Raw genomic sequence first — 17,256 nt, 5'->3', positions numbered from 1 at the left:
TTACCCTCTCAGACTTATGACCAGAGTGGTTATGAATATATAATTTCCGAATAGAAATTTGATAATCGTTAAGTCGAACAGTCCTTCCCATCACCACTTCTTGTCATTTTAGACAGCTCTATTTATTGATTAACATAGTATACATAAAACATCAAGTAAAAGAGAATTGATTTACCAATAATATTTTTATAAAGGAAGCTGTCCTGACAAATCCATACCGTTCTTTAAACAGCTATGCCCGTTTGGCATGTTTAGTTTTAGCATGGACCTATCATAATAGGTCCATGGTTTTAGTGGGGATCATTATAGTTTTATTATCATTCTAGTGTATTATGATCATTGAATATTATATATAAAAAGATAATCTTGAAAGATGCACAGTATATTAGATTTAATCAGTATATCTCATTTTAGAAGGTCATGCACTTATCGGTAAATCAATTTAACATGAATATTCATTTTCTGTTTTAAATAACTCTAATGCATCTTTAAGAACATTCGATTCCTCGAATCATTTTGTATTAATCCTCAGTCACTGAGTTATACAGACCAGTACTATGAAGCGGGGCTCTTCTTCTTCTCTTTCTTTCTTCTTCGTCCTCCTCTTCTTTTTTCTTCCTCCTCCTCTTCTTCTTCTTCTTTTTCTTCTTCCTCCTCCTCCTCTTCTTCTTCTTCCTCTTCTTCTTCATCTCCTTATTCTTCTTCTTCCTCTTCTTCTCCTTCTTCTTCTCCTTATTCTTCTTCTTTCTTCTTCTTCCTCTTCTTCCTCCTCCTCCTCTTCTTCTCATTCCTCTTCTTCTCCTTCTTCTTCTTCTTCTCCTTATTCTTCTTCTTTCTTCTTCTTCCTCTTCCTCTTCTTCCTCCTCCTCCTCTTCTTCTTCTTCCTCTTCTTCTCCTTCTTTTCTTTTCATTTTAACTCTCCTAAAAATCCTCCACATGAATGCATCACCATCACGTGTGCGCACCATTCGCGGTTGCTTAGTTCTGTTCACTGCATGGATGGACCAATAAACACCCTTTTTAAATCGGGGTAGTAAACGTTAACAAAAGCTCCATCAGTGATTCGCTTATAGGCTCGTTAGGTTGTGTGAAATAACGCGCCAGAAAACAGGGGTCAACCTTTCAAAGTGTCGCCTTTGAGAACTCTCGATGATTAGTTTGGATGTTTCATTCACTGTTGTGAGCACCAAAAACCCATTTAAATTACTTTCCCGTTATTCCAAAATCAAAGAGATAATGTATTTTTTCAATCATGAAAATTTAACGAAGAATCAGGATATTTGGTTTTTCAGCAATTTATATCAACAATGTATAAAAAGGCTATTCATTTCTATATTCTGCTTTACACAATTGTATCTATGAGAAACTAACTTCGCTTTGTCTCAAGTATAAACCCAATTACTTCAGAGTTATATGGAAATTATTCTTGACATTAATGTAACGATTCATTTTCACGGAAAGGCCAGATATCATGAAAGTGCTTTAAATTTGACTTGAATTTACATTATAAGATTACAACGACGTGAACTACAGTAGGTTTTGGGCTTGCCAACAATTGGGATTGATACTGGGGTACTTTTTGAAAAACAGTGGCAATGTAAGATTGTTTGCTTCATAACCTCGTTGTAATGCGCCACGATTTTTTTTACTGTCCTCTAGGAGAATGGTGGACTCAACCAAGCGCAGCGCCATTAATAGTGATTAAGAAAGCATACAAATTATCATATCCGAAAAGTACATGTAAAAAGGTCCATAATTTATGTTGGGCACAAGGCGTACAGATAGGGGCCTTAGGACCCCCAAGATTTTCATGACCAAGCAAAAAAAAAAGGTGGGAGAAAAGACCCGAGAAAAGAATAGAAATGGGAAGGAAAGGTGAAATATGGTATTATCCTCTGAATATTATGTGAAAATTTATCACACAATTTGATTTTTATATCAAATAGGTCAAAATTTTGCTCACTCGCTGCTTGTAATTTTTACCTCATACTCCATGATACCTGGCCCCTCAAAAATAGTGTCTCATCACGCCACTTATAGGGTATAGTAGTTAACCAAAGTTTTCGATAAGTTACCACAGAGTTTTCGCCATGCTACGATGGTTTGCAATGAGTATAGGATCTCCAAAAAATTGTTTATTCTACACGTTAAGTTAGAAATTGCCCGAGGAACAAGAAAAGGTTTAAAACCATCCATTTTATGATATGAACGTGATATATTTTTCCTAAAAAGAATGAGTGTATTTCTACTCACTTTTCACTCAAGAATCACTCAAATTGGGGTGATTTTAGAGTAACGTGATTACAAGAACGAATGTTTTACATAAAATTAACTTGTTAAAATGGTAAATTCCTTAAACAACAACTTAAATTCTTTGACCGAATTGTGTGGATGGGATTATATGTTCCTTCAATTTCCGAAAATGTGTTACTTTCATTTCAGGTTTGGTTGTCTTCCGATCAATAATTATTAATGAGAAGTTATTTGTCACAAGAAAAGGCTAGATGAATTTTAACATTTGTTCTGGATGACGGACGGTGACGGATGAATGACGGACTATGTTACGAACTTTTATCCAAGGACGGACATCATGATGTCATTTACAACATTGTACTCTCTAAGATCTCTCTATTCCAATAACCCCAATAACCATTAACCCGCAATAACCCAGGAAATAAAGTGCACCATTTCCTTTCGAAGATTAAATGTTATTACTTTCTAAAACAACACTAATATTGATAAATTCTAATGCTTGAGTTATATCCGACTATATATTTTTGACTTTATCCACTTCTGATCCTATTTGCGTAACATTAGATTAAAATGTATGTAAAAAAGACATAAAAGGAAACAAGTCAATGTTTACAACATGGCGAACAATAATCATGTCGTCGTTCAATGTGCCTTTATTCAATACGTCGATGGACCTGGTTATATCAATGTAGACCACAGTGTATCTTGAATTCTTGGCCATGATATGTGGTCGGTCTTGCATGTTTCGTCACCACCTTGGTGGGAGGCTTGGTTTTGAAACAAATCATTGTCAAGGCAAATGTACTCCTCTGCAGTTCTGAAATGCATGTTTATATTTAGGAATTAAGATTCAGAACCATCGTTTATGTTGTTAAATTAAGCAAAAACTAACCGGCCTTGTGTAATTTTTGTTAAATGAAATCATTTTAAGGCATATTATCTTTCAGTTATCAACAGGCGGTAAACACCCAACTTGGTTCTTCATAGCTCTCCTCGTAGGCTTCATTACGCCCGACGATGATGGTGCACCTGACGCTTCCTGGGAACACGATGCATTCATTTTCTCGGATATTTCAAACTTTTGAATTTTAGACGAGATTTCGAAAAGCCTATCGTCCTTGGTCGTCGACGTCGAGGCGCCACCCTGTTCTAGGTTATGTTTGTTCTGTGTACTTCCTGATAACGCAGAGGGTGAGGCCGCCTGTGGGATGTCAAGCATGGATGTAGCAGTCGGCAAGCTTGACGCTCGACCTCGTCCTCCTTGAGGAATCGTTCCCGAAGCTCCAGTTCGACCACCAAGTGGTCGATGTCGACGTCCTCCTTGGTCAGACTCATCACGATCAAATGGGTTTTCACCACAACAAAGGAATTGTATGAGAGCATCCTTGAACTGCAGTAAATGAAAACAGAAGGAATAGAATTTTAGTCGATTAGTCAATAATGCATGTTCAAGTCACGTGGACGCGTATAGTAGATTAATCTCCGACTGATCTATTCATGCCATCAAGTATATTTTCACAACTTACCTCACACCATTCCGTTTAATATAATTTTGTCATCAAAGATGAATCCGATGACCAAATGATTAATTACATTTTACTACAAATGATTTGATAAAGCACCGGTATCTCAATTATTTCATTTTGCACGTCAGTATTTAAATCGTTTGAATGCATCAGAACGAACTCCCAAAGACAATCACAGAGCATGATAATCATTTTCAAAATCTCACCTGTTTATTAAGGAGGAAATAGATGATTGGATTATGAATGGTACATAGCTTGGCGAAGAAAGGCGGAAAGGTACCGGCCAGGGGAGTAATAACAACATTTTTCCCAAAGGCAACGTAAAGGGAGAAACCAGAATAGGGTGCCCAGGTGATGAGGAAGAAGATGATCATGATGAAGATCATCTTAGTTACTTTACGGTCTGCCTTAGCTTCTGACGACATAGCAGCCTGAGTCTGTGATATCTATATCGCAATGAAAAAGACGAATATGTTAATGAAAACTGTGAGAGATATTGATCACTAGCGTGACTAGGGTAACGAGATATTTTTTTGTAAATGGCCGGGGTTTTATTTTTTTGATAAATATATAATTTTCACATTCTTAATTCATTCCAAACTTAATAATATTCTATTGCATTTTGAAAGGGCTACGTAACTTTGTTTGGTAGCCATTCATAAAGTTTCTTATAATTTTCTCCTTATTTTTTTTATTTTCTATTTTTTTTTTTTTTGGGGGGGGGGGCTAGGAGAGACCTACCATATTCTCACACAGGAATGCACAGCAAAAACTGTGGTGTTAACCGGTGTACATAGAGGACCACACCAGTTATTTTACACCGGTGTTAAATTGGGGTGTTAGTTTTATACCTATAGGTGTTATTACAACACCTACGGTTGTTACATTTACACTGTTTGGTGTTATGTTCAATCTCTAGGGTGTTATTTTAAACACCTCAGGGTGTGGTCCTCTATTAACACCAATTGGTGTCAGTTTTAACACCACAGTTTTTACAGTGTGGGATCAATTCCTGTGTGAGATCAATTCCCAATGCCATAAGCGCGATATAACACATTAATATAAATACATGTATATATCATTATTCTATCTCTGTACATATATACCTATTTATCGATTCAATTTTAACCATTCATCAAAATCATTTCTTTATGAACATAGTCGCAATGTAACGACGGCAAAATGAATAGATTACTTTTTTGACTGCGTAGACAAGGAGTCCATAAGAGAAGATGATGATGGTAAATGGGATAACGAGAACCATGACAAAGATGAAGATGATGTAGCTAGAATCACCGGGTAAGTTGGAGTTCCAAGCTATAGAGCAAGCTAGAGGAGATGAAAGAATAAACAGATAGATACATTCACTAAAGTTAATTGCATGGTATATGACAACATGGAAGGTTAGAGAAGGATGCGAGGTTCGCAGGTCAGGAGTTTAAAGAGGTAAAACTAAAAATATCAAAGAAAGTTATTTTGAAAGGGAGCAGGGTATATGAATTTAAGGGGAGGAGAGAGTGCATGATGTTAAAGAAGTGGATGATGAAACGATGAAGAGGGAAGAGGGTGGGAATGTAAAAAAAAAAGAATAAATAGATAAGAAGTTGAAAGGCGCGTGATCGGCGGCTATAGCAAATCTGACGAACGGCAATATATGGATGGACATATTGATCATGCAACCCATTGCAACCTAATTTTGTTTACAATGTATCGCTCACAGTAAAAAGCACTCGCGAAGCGTTGTGAAAGTCTCTTCAAGCAAATAGATCTAAACTGTCGTAGATGGGGCTCTGTAAGATACCTGAAGATATCGCATTGATAATTCAAATTGCTGGTAATTTTCGCTCAAATCAATGCAACTAAAGATCGATGCAGATGAACATGTCAGAGGTCTGAATGCCCAACAGCATGAAGAGATATGTCAATATCATACCAAAGATATTGGATTTATTAAAGACTAGAGAATTTATCCCGAAGGCTCCAAGATTTACTGATTGATTTCAACATTATAGATCCAACGTTTAATCATAATTTTATTCAAGGAAAACTATCTTAATCATCGATTAATTCGATGTTATAACTTCAAATTCATGTACGTCTTCACTATGTCATTAATTCAGTTATTAAGTTTTAATCGTCTGAATGCAAATATTTTTTATTGTTGTTTTGTTTTATCGTGAGAAATAAAAAATCAATCAATCAATTCCACGCTCGAATTTGATGTGCTAGAAACCTAGAACAGCCGATCAAGTGAAGTCAATTTCTTACCTCTGAAATAAGTGTCATCTTCAAAAAATTTAATTAACACATATTAGAGTGTACATGCAAAATGAAATATCAGCTAAATTGAGGCAGTACTTGCTTAATTATATCAATAATATAGGGTATTTATATTGCGCACATATCCACCTTGTTAGGTGCTCAAGGCGCTCCTATATTACCCGGCTAAACTAGGCGTTCATAGCGCACACAGCTTATTAAGGAATTAATTCCTATACCAGTCATGCCAGTTCCCATTTACCTCACCTAGGTTGAGTGCAGCACATTTTTATGGATCAGTTTCTTGCTGAAGGAAATTACGCCATGGCTGGGATTCGAACCCACGACCCTCTGTTTCAAAGTCTGAAGACTAATCCACTGGGCCACAACGCTCCACACATTGGCTTATAGACTTTACTTTCAGACTTATACATGGATCCCTTGTTTTCGGCTTCACCTTCGGTAAGCGAAACAAACAGGAAAGTTTTATGTTTTTTAAATGGAAGCATTTTTCATGAGCTAGATGCACTTGACGTGCTGTTTTAGCACTTCAGGTTTTAGATTGGCATTGATCTCTGTGTGGTTCGGGTTGTTATAGGAGAATGAGAAGTGGATTGGAACTGCATAAACGGCTACAATATGTTTTAAAGAACAAGATACGAATGAACTAAATGCCACGTCCACCACCACGACAAGATGATTTGATTTAAAAGAGAAGAAAATAAGCACAACCCTGAAAATTTCTTTAAAATCGGACTTGTACACAAGTATTGATTCTTTTAAACTTAATCATATGAAATGCAATGAAATGACAAAATACTCCTATAATTCTAAATCATGATTTGACTCAATAAGTGGAATTACCATTATTTTAACTTATTATGATTCAATAAAAACTTTCTTTATTATCGATTCTAAAACAATATTTTCTGAAAATACCAACGTAACAATGAATGTGGGACATCATTAGCTCTCTCATGAATTTTGCATATACCATCTGTTTTGTGCATCATCAGTTTTGTGAAATTAAGCAACATTATAGAATGAAGTAACTTTCCTAATTCATATCACATTTTGATGAAAATTGTCAGCGTTGCACTTGTATTTTTGATATTTCCTCTCTCTCAAATGACATTCGAATGGTCGTTTTTGACAGGATGAACTTGACTTTTAATTAAATTACCAGTTCCTGGTCCTTCATAAGTGTAGCTATTCCATCCGAAAAGAGGTGGTAAACAGATGATAAGTGAGTAGAGCCATGTGAGAGCGATAAAAAATACAGCCCAATTGTGAGTCATCTTCTGGGCAGTGAAGGGTCTTACAACCAGCATACATCGTTGAATTGAAAGGGCTGCCAGAATAACAATCTGCTCCGTCCCTAGGTGAAATTAGGATTATAATGAATATTTGTTATTGGCGTTCGGAGGCATATCGACTTTTTTTAATGGATAGCGACTTTACATATCTCAAACTGTTATTGGAGTAAACTGTTAGTAGCCATGGTAAAGACTGAAACAGGCGAATAACGATTCAACTTACGTGTGCCAGGCACACTCGGTGACTGCGTTGAAGAAATTGATTTTAATGACTCTATATATAACATATCATTCTCAAAGTTCTTAATTTCGAGCAATATAACCCAAAGTTCTAAATTCTATAATACATGCTGCGAAATTTCATTTGTATAGAAGTCCCCAAATAGACACAAAATCATACAAGCTTTGAAAGTAATCCCATAATGGAATAGCAATAAGTTGTTTCAAGCCTGTTCTAAAATAAACATAATAATAGAAACATAGCAGGGGGAAAAAATAACTTGATAGATTTACTTGTTATTTCACGTTTTCATGGAAAATTAATTAAAAGATAACCTTTCTGAGAGTATATAAGATTATTATGTCTTGATTTGCATTGACGATATTTATAAATATTGCGTATAGAAAATGAACGGAAAAAAATTATGTCACTGCTTTTTCTTTTTAATATCGGTGATTTAGAACTGGTAGTACTTTTAATAACAAAAGATTATTGAAAAAAGCGGTTTTTTAAAGAAAAGCTGCCAGTATAAAATAAGGATTTTTTTTCATCTTCCAACCCTGACAGTCATGGAATAGGGACACAATACTACAAAATTTTCAGAATTATGAAATTCTAATATTTCCTATTCAATACTAAAAATGTCAGAAATAAGAACACACGTTTCAAGATGACAATTTTTTTCTTTCTCCAAAATGAATCGGAATATTCTTATTCAATAGGAACAACTGGACTGAACTTACCGGCAACAAACACTAAGAATGCATAAAGGGTACATCCCAAATCTCCAAAAAGCCATCGACCTGCAAAGTTTGAGGCGAAAGTGAAGGGTGAGGCCAGGCACGAGATTATGAGATCACTTAAACTGACATTAAAGAGGAAGCTATTAATAGGATGCCGTAATGATGGAAATCTAGCAAAGAGAACCATCACCAAGCCGTTGTTGAGTATCCCGAAGATGGTTAGAAAACCTGTGTAGACTGTGAGGTAGTTATACGTTGACCTTGAAACAGGCACCACCAGACTTCTTGGACCCAACGTAGAGGGCGTCGCGTTTCCTATGCCGCTGAAAGCGTTGACGGTTGTTAATACTTCTGTCATTAAATTCGACATTGCCGTCGATTTAAGCGTTGAAGTCCACGGTGATGATCCAGGAAAGGATGGTGTCGAGTTCATATTTGGGGTTGAATGATTCACCACAATAGATCCAATGATATTAGACTGCAAAATGAAAGCAGGGTTGGAACATTCTATGAGTCTTTGGAATTAAGAGAAACCCTATTGGTTGTCAAAATTGTCCCCCATTGGCTCTTAACTCCCACCCACAACGCACAATGATCGTACACGGACTTTCAAAATGGTCCCCAAATAATAATCTTAGAATGATAATATAGAGGGTCTTAGAGTACTAAAAATCATTACTGAAATACAGTGCGTATCAAAAAAATGTTTACACTTTGAAAAAGCCCTTGGAATTGAAAAATATTCAACATGTGGGTAATTTTTTTCACATATATTCTTGGGTTTGGGTCTCATCTATCCAATGGATGTAAAAGTTTGACAGAATGTAAGTTGAGTGAGCACTGTCCATATTGTAAAGCTCGTAGAAATCTGTTTGCGCAGAAATGCTCGTTTTCACGCTGTGACAAGGGGAAAGGGCGAAATCAAACTTATCCTGAAACATTTTTCATATTTCCCTAGCACTTTTAGTCAATTGAAATAAAACGAATACATTCAAACATTTTGTAACAATTTTGCCCCAAAACTGAAATTTCAACACTTCGTAAGCACAACCTTTACCGTTATCATGCTTATTGTGCCAGCTGGATCTGAGGACATAACTGAATCTGAACAAAAGTTTATATCAGACATCTCCAGCATTTTTTCACTAAGTTCTTATCATTTAAAGTGGGTTTACATTATTTTTATTTTTCATTTAATACTTGTTTCTCCACACTTTTCCCAAACTTGACAATGATTAACAACATGAAAATCAAGCCTAAGCCATTCATGTAAATCACAGCTCAGTGTAAAGTAAATATCGTCACGATGGGCTTGGTGTGTGGGGGAGCTGGGTGGGGCGCAGTGCACTCTTCGAAGTGTTTTGAGCAAGGAAACAAGTTAATAAGGTAAAGGATATCTTCAAATAAATTTTACCAGCTAAATTCCACGTATTCTTCATGATTAAGGTCTACTTTTATTCGCATAATTATTTCAAAGTTCTGCGCAAATCATTTTTCACTAATTTTTCAAAAGTAAGTGGTGCTCACTCATGCGGAAATATTTTTCGGCAGTTATATCGTCATTTGCTTAAATGGATCTGTACCAATGTTAAAATTTGGAAAAATCACCAGGATATTACCAATGTATGATTTTACAGGATTTTTTCTAAGTGTAAACTTTTTTTTTGACACACACAATGGTTACTTTCATGCTAAAATATATATGTGATTGGCAAACTTGCATCTTCCAGGAGAACCTACCGAATACTATGTCTAGTCTGCGATCTGATTGCTGAAATGGCCATAGAAGGTAATTTTCACACAGTAAAACGCTATTCAATTTTTCATACAACGATGTTTACTATATGTATCTTACAGTAGTAGTAACAGTTAAAACAACCAGGCTTAATTCATTGAAAATCAAATATTAAAAATGAGAGTTCTTTAATATTTTATACAACTTTTTAGCTGTTTAAACGTCTACTGTAAGGTTCATAGTGAACAGCGTTGTATAAACATTTCAAACAGCATTTTTGTTATGTACCAATATTTTTGTTTTTGCAAATACTTAAAAATCACACTCTCATAAACAGTTCAGAACTTCCTCATAATTATAGGAGCGTAATAATCAATCATTTAATTTAGTTCTGACATCTGAACACTTTAGCGCGATGGTTAAGTTTTGTCTTTTACTTAAAATGAAACGTGTTATTTAGTTTCTGTTCAAGACCCTGAACGGATCATAACTCTTAACTTGTGATATGATTTTAGCAAATGTTATTCATAGATTATGGTTTCCCTTCATAAAAAAGCATTATTTTGACGATGGAATGCCCTTTCAATAATGTTATTATGCAGAAGAACGAAAGAGTCGGTGGAATATGAGAAATTGCCATTCCATTTCTGGGACAGGATATTCAAAGTTGTCAACGTCTTGACCATTTGGCTTCGGCCAGAATTTACCTGCATTACCTCTTATATCAATTAACACTCGAGTTGGTATCCATTATATCGGAAATAAATGTTCATTTGAATGAACGAATGAATTAATAAATATCACTGTTTTGTAATACATAAATGCTTTGATTGTCCATTTTATTCTATATCCATATCTGCTTTGCATATTATTAAATTTATAAATTTAGTTGAATGAATACATCTCTCGATCTTTGACAACATTGAGGCATTTTAATGCTGGTATTTAATAGAGGGAACGGGAAATATTTCTATTTGACTATAGTTGAATTCGATTTCAGATTATGGCGGCCATTACGCGGGGGAGAGATTGGGGAGGTGAGGGGGTGAAAACACTTTCGATGTGTTATGCAATGAGCCAGGTGCGTTGAAATATCAATGCATATTTTCTGTACACCTTGAACACCCCAGTAAGAAATTGCCATAAAACAGCAATAGTCTATAGGCGTATACGGTAGAAAAGAAGATGGCTCGATATGGATTTATAGATGACGTCACTTCACTTTGTTATCATCCTCACTACCAACGTCCTCTTTTAGAAAGATCCTGATATCATTTACTTAATGATTGTCCGTTTCCAATTAAAAAAATGACATATACATAAAACGATATAGCAAAATCGTTGCTAAATTGTAAAGAAATTATGGAAAATGTTGAAAATGGAAGGGAATGCTGGAATCCGTCTGTGAAGGATTTAACTTTTTATGGTTTCACCTCCCGAAATGAAACTACGATAAAAAACAACGAATTTTAACCAATGAATTAATCTTACTACTACAAAAATACGATCAAATCTACAATAATTTTTGTTATTTGATACAAACCATTCACGCAATAAGAGAAATTTCTCTATATAGTCAGCAATATGCACTTTCATGTTTCCTATATCGGTGTGATAAAAATTGAATTCAATTTTGATCTAAATTATTTACATTTTTCTGAACTATGATGCTAGGCTTGATATATATGTAAATAGTTTCCTTGTATTTTCGGCCAACCAAGACATCGATTCATGACCTTTGCTTAATGCAGAAGGCGTGTTGCCTCTTATGTGTTTTGTTATAGTAAATTATCTACTATGCAATTTATACCATTTTTTTTTACTATATTCTTCGCCTCCCATAGGGTTCTTTATCTTTCCAGACAATTTAACCATATTCCGTCACCATTGTCACTGTATTGTCCTGTCCATAATTACAATTTTTCTAATTCTAAATCAAACTTAAAAATTAATTTATTATCATAGCATCCTTACCTTCTCAATATCTTAAACCTTGTTATATATTACTATTATTATCATTATTTTCCATTTTCATTTTCAGTCTGTTCATAAATTATACAAAGTAACAAAGAAAATACATAATACATAAAAACATCTAACAATGATAAAAAAATGTGAACGGGGTTGTATTTTCTATAACATAAAAATTAAAGAAAAATTGCAGGGGTTGCCGCTATAAGCCAAGCTTGACTTAGTGGCAACCCCGGAAAACTATTACAAATTAAATTCAACTATACCATCTTAATGTATAAGAGTGCACGTGCAGATTATCATTTTTGTTATTACTCTCGTTATTTTGATTATGATTATTCTTATTATTATCATGATATTAACATCATCATATAATATATGGAATACATAATACATACATAAAACATACATACATACATTATATACATATATATATATATAGATATATATATATATATATACACACACACACATATATATATATATATATATATATATATATATATATATGTGTGTGTGTGTGTGTGTGCGCGTGTGGGGTGAGGGTATGTGTTTGTGTGTTCGTGAGGGTGTGTGTGTGAGGGTGAGGGTGCGTGTGCGTGCGTGTGTGTGTATAAAAAAAGGGACTGGAATGTTGATTTTATTGAAAACATGTATATGCTCAGAGCAGGAACAAGAAACCATTCCTTCATTATTTATTTATTTCCTTTAATTGTGTATGGAATGAAATAGTTTTTTTTTTTTTTTTTTTTTACGTGCAAAGTGTAGGTCTTCCTAGCTCTTTGTCTCTCTCTGCTCTAATGAGGGCTCTGATGCATAACCCGGGCAAGGCAATGCTATCAGTCTTTGGAAAATATTTGTGGGAAAAAAGAATGCGATTTGATTAGTTATGCGTCTTAATGAAACTAAATAATACGAGGTTTTAGCTTTACAACTTGCTTACTCTTTACTGTCGGAGCATGGAATGTTGATAATGGAATGGGGGGTGTTTTGTTTTCAATAATATTTGTCACCGCAGTGGTCTTTGAAATGGAAGATTTATGAATTGGTATTACTATAATACACTCACTTTAAAAATATAGATATGGAGTTGTAGGGTAATGGTGCATGATTTCCATCGTTTGATTATCCTTACATCAGTGACGTAAGATATGTTATAGCTAGTTACAGCTTGACGGATAGCTAGCTGTATAGCCTCCTTTTTTTGTTTAGTATGAAGATGAATAATTTAGTAGATCGTTCTCTTTTATGTCATGTTTGCATCTGAGTAAAACCTAGATGAGATTTTTTTTTTTTTTTTTTTTAAATCCAAACCCCTACTATTTCATGCTTGTTATGGTACATGACTGACGTAAAGGTGAGAATGTTTATTCTCAAACAAATTTAGGCACATCGGAAAAGTTTCATTGCAGTGGGTTTAATGTGTGTGGGTGGGGGGGGGGGTAATTTAGAAAGTAATGGAAAGGGTATTTTCTTTTCCACAGTAAACCAGACAGGTGCAGTGTTAAACAATTAATTCCTTGAATTGCAAAAGGATCCACCCTATTCACGCATTATTTGGTTCCTATAGAATTTAATGTTTGGAAATAGACGGGAGTTCTTTGGATATAATATGTTTGGGTTAGGCTTAACTTGGTGTTGGCATATTAGATATGCATGATCACCACGTTAATGGCATGGGGAAGTGTATTTGGGTGACTGGCGAATTAATGTGTTGGATGTGTTGGATGTTGAATGAATGGGGGTGTTTGGAGTGTGATACTATCATGAGAGGGCGTGGTTGTTTGGAGTTTTGTGTTGCCTGTTTGCATTTTATGAATAGTCTTTCATGTCTTTCATTCATTCAAGTTATCTTGTATTTTTCGGATTTGGTAAATGTTTATGGATAGAAGGTTATATTTTACTTTACTCACTTTAAATGTCAGGGGTCTCAGAGACAAGGCTAAAAGAAAAAATATTTTTGAATTTTGCAAAAATAAAGGGAGTAATATTGTGTTTTTACAGGAAACGTACAGTACGGAAGAGGTTGAAGAGAAGTGGAAATTAGAGTGGAATGGGCCAATATTGTTTAGTCATGGAACGAACCATAGTAGAGGTGTTTCTGTTCTCATTTCTCCAAATTTAAATATAAAAATAGATAATGTTGTTTTTGATGAAAATGGGAGATATGTCGTTATGAAGTTAGAATTTCAACAATCTAAAATAATTTTAGTTAATTGTTACTTCCCCACAAGAGATAAGGAGAAGATGCAAATTGAATTTTTAGAGGAACTGGATAAATGTATTTCAAAGCTTTACAGCTCTGAAGAAATGATAATCATTGGGGGAGATTTTAATACAATAATGAATGGAGATTTGGATTATTTAGGTCCAAGAATCTTTCATAAAAACAGATTTAACGAGAAATTTGAGGGATTTTTAGATAGATTCGGATTAGAAGATATATGGAGGAGGATAAATCCTGAAAAGAAACAATTTACATTCAGGCAAAAATGTCCTATTATGCAAAGTCGATTGGATTATTGGTTCGGGTCCTCTGCTTTTCAACATTTAGTTAATGGTTGTGATATTGTAGCGTCAATCACGCCAGATCATTCGGGCGTTCTGCTTCAGTTGACAAGCAGTGTAGACAAGCCGCACTTAGGCAATTCATATTGGAAGTTTAACAATAGTCTGTGCACAGATCAGGAATTCGTGAATTTATTCAAAGATAAAGTAGTTGAATTAAAAAAAGAATGGCTCCCGAAAATAAAAGATAAATTATTGTTGTGGGATTTTCTAAAAATGAAAATGAGGGAGATTATTAATAAGTACACAAAGAAAAAAGCAAAGCTTAGGAAACATGAAATTGAAAAATTAGAGGAAGATATAAAAAGTTTGGAAATCCACCTATCGACTCAGCCTTCGAGGAAAATACTTGATGAAATGGAGGAGAAAAAGTCTAAATTGAACAAATTGTTTGATTATAGCCGACAAGGTGTAAAAATCCGATCAAGAGCTTTTTGGTTTGAGGACGGAGAACAAAAAACACAATATTTTGAACAGTTATTAAAGTCAAATAAACGGAAAAGTGTAATAAAAGAAATATATGATCAAGGTGAACAGATTATAAAAGATAGGAGTGAAATATTAAAGAAGCTAAAGTCATTTTACGAAAAATTATATTCATTGAATGAAGTGATTGTAAATGAAAACTCTTTTTTCTTTAAGGATATTCCTAAATTATCCAAAGAAAGTCGAGATATTTGTGAGGGTAAAATTACTATTCAGGATTGTTTAAGTGTTTTGAAAGAAATGAAATTTAATAAAACCCCTGGAAACGACGGTTTTACTGTTGAATTTTATTATACCTTTTGGAATTTATTTGGGGGACTTTTGGTGGAAGTGTTAAATGAAGTGTATAATAGGGGATTATTAGCAACTTCACAAAGGCAGGGCGTGATTACACTATTAGAAAAGGAAGGCAAAAACCCTTTATACATTCAAAACTATAGACCGATCACGCTTTTAAATGTTGATTACAAGATCTTATCAAAGGTATTAGCAAAAAGATTAAAAAAGGTTCTGAATGAAATAATTCATATTGATCAAATAGGGTATGTTGAAAATAGGAACATTGGAGATGGTGTGAGATTAATCGATGATATTTTATTTCAGTCCTCTTTTGGAAATATTGGATATTTGATCACGGTGGACTTTGAAAAGGCTTTTGATTCTATTTCCCATGATTTTCTTTTTCAGACTCTTAAATTATTTGGATTTGGCCAGTCTTTCTGTTCTTGGGTTCGTGTTTTATATACAGATATAACTAGTTGTATTATGAATGGAGGTTATTCCACTGGTTATTTTGATATAAAACGAGGGGTAAGACAGGGGGACCCCCTTTCTCCTTATCTGTTTTTGCTGTGCATAGAAACACTAGCTTTGGCAATAAGAAGAGACGCTCTAGTTGAAGGAATTCAGTTTGGATCTCATGAAATTAAGCAAATATTGTATGCCGATGATATCACTCTGTTTGTTAAAAATAGCAATTCTGTTAAACGGCTTAAATATCTTTTGGAAGAATTCGAAAAAGTGAGTGGTTTGAAGATAAACAAAGGGAAAACAAATTTTTTTTGGATGGGAAAAGATCAAGACAGACCTCAAACTCCACTATTTGGAAATTTGGTTCAGCAAATTAAAATCTTAGGCGTTTATTTCTCTCTAAATGTAATAATAAAAGAAGATCTAAACTTCAAAGAGATACTTAGCAAAATAAAAAGACTTTTGGGATGGTGGAAACAAAGGGATCTTACCCTAATGGGTAAAATACATCTGTTGAAAAGTTATGCATTATCAAAATTAAATTACGTCTCGTCACTTTTAGTTGTTCCTAACTGGTTGTTCGTTGAGGTGGAACGGATCACTTTTGAGTTTTTATGGTCGGGTAAAGACCGTATAAAGAGAAACATTATGTATCAGGATTACTCACACGGTGGGTTAAGAATGATGAATTTTAAGTTGTTCATAAAGGCCCAACGTCTAATGTGGCTGAAACGTCTATTATACGGGGAACGCGATGCTGGGTGGAAATTGTATTTTGATTTCTGTTTTAGAGCACTTGGTGGGAGATTGTTATTTCTATGCGATTTTGATTTTTGCAAATTAACACAGACAATGCCACAATTTTATTCTGAAATGCTGAAGGCTTGGCAAGATATGAGAAAATATAGATATACAAAAGAGGAGGTAAATCCGATTATATTTAATAATAAGAATATATGTGTAAGAGGTAAAATGATTTTTGACATTGATCTTTATAATAAGGGAATTTACACTGTAGATCATATTTTTGATAACGGGGTTGTGAGACCTGTGGCTTATTTTAAAAATCTTGGGGTAACTGCAGATGAACTGCTCCACATTATTGATATAGTACATGCTATTCCAACTACTTGGAAAAATGCCTACAGCTCTATTAAATTTATAAAGATTGACGATGAGAACTTCAATGTTAATTTCAATATCAGTAAGCTGGAAACTACTTTTGAGGTGATAAAATCAAAAACGATATATAATAGTTTTGTTGAAAATTTACGGGAAACGTATAATTTAACATTGAAAGATAAAAACATTAATTTGAATTTTACAGATGTTGAAATGTGTAATAGGTTTTCCCAAACCAGGAGCACAACGTTGATTAGGAAACAAAGAGAATTCCAGTTCTTACTTTTACACGGGGCGATTTATACCA

General features: G+C 34.3%; 1 protein-coding gene across 1 annotated transcript in view; it reads right to left on the bottom strand.

The window, feature by feature from the left end:
- Positions 1-1,084: 1,084 nt before the first annotated feature.
- LOC121418124 (pinopsin-like) overlaps positions 1,085-17,256 on the bottom strand; it is a 33,902-nt gene continuing 17,730 nt past the window's right edge. Inside the window, exons 3-7 of the mRNA XM_041611827.1 lie at positions 8,318-8,795; positions 7,222-7,416; positions 4,975-5,108; positions 3,986-4,225; positions 1,085-3,643 (exon numbers count right to left, since the gene is read on the bottom strand). Of these exons, the coding sequence (XP_041467761.1) occupies positions 3,197-3,643; positions 3,986-4,225; positions 4,975-5,108; positions 7,222-7,416; positions 8,318-8,795 (1,494 nt within the window). The 3' untranslated portion in view covers positions 1,085-3,196. The remainder of the gene's footprint in view (positions 3,644-3,985; positions 4,226-4,974; positions 5,109-7,221; positions 7,417-8,317; positions 8,796-17,256) is intronic.

This window comes from Lytechinus variegatus, chromosome 7 (assembly GCF_018143015.1).
Source record: "Lytechinus variegatus isolate NC3 chromosome 7, Lvar_3.0, whole genome shotgun sequence".
Taxonomy (NCBI): domain Eukaryota; kingdom Metazoa; phylum Echinodermata; class Echinoidea; order Temnopleuroida; family Toxopneustidae; genus Lytechinus; species Lytechinus variegatus.
This window is presented reverse-complemented; position numbering and strand designations above follow the sequence as displayed.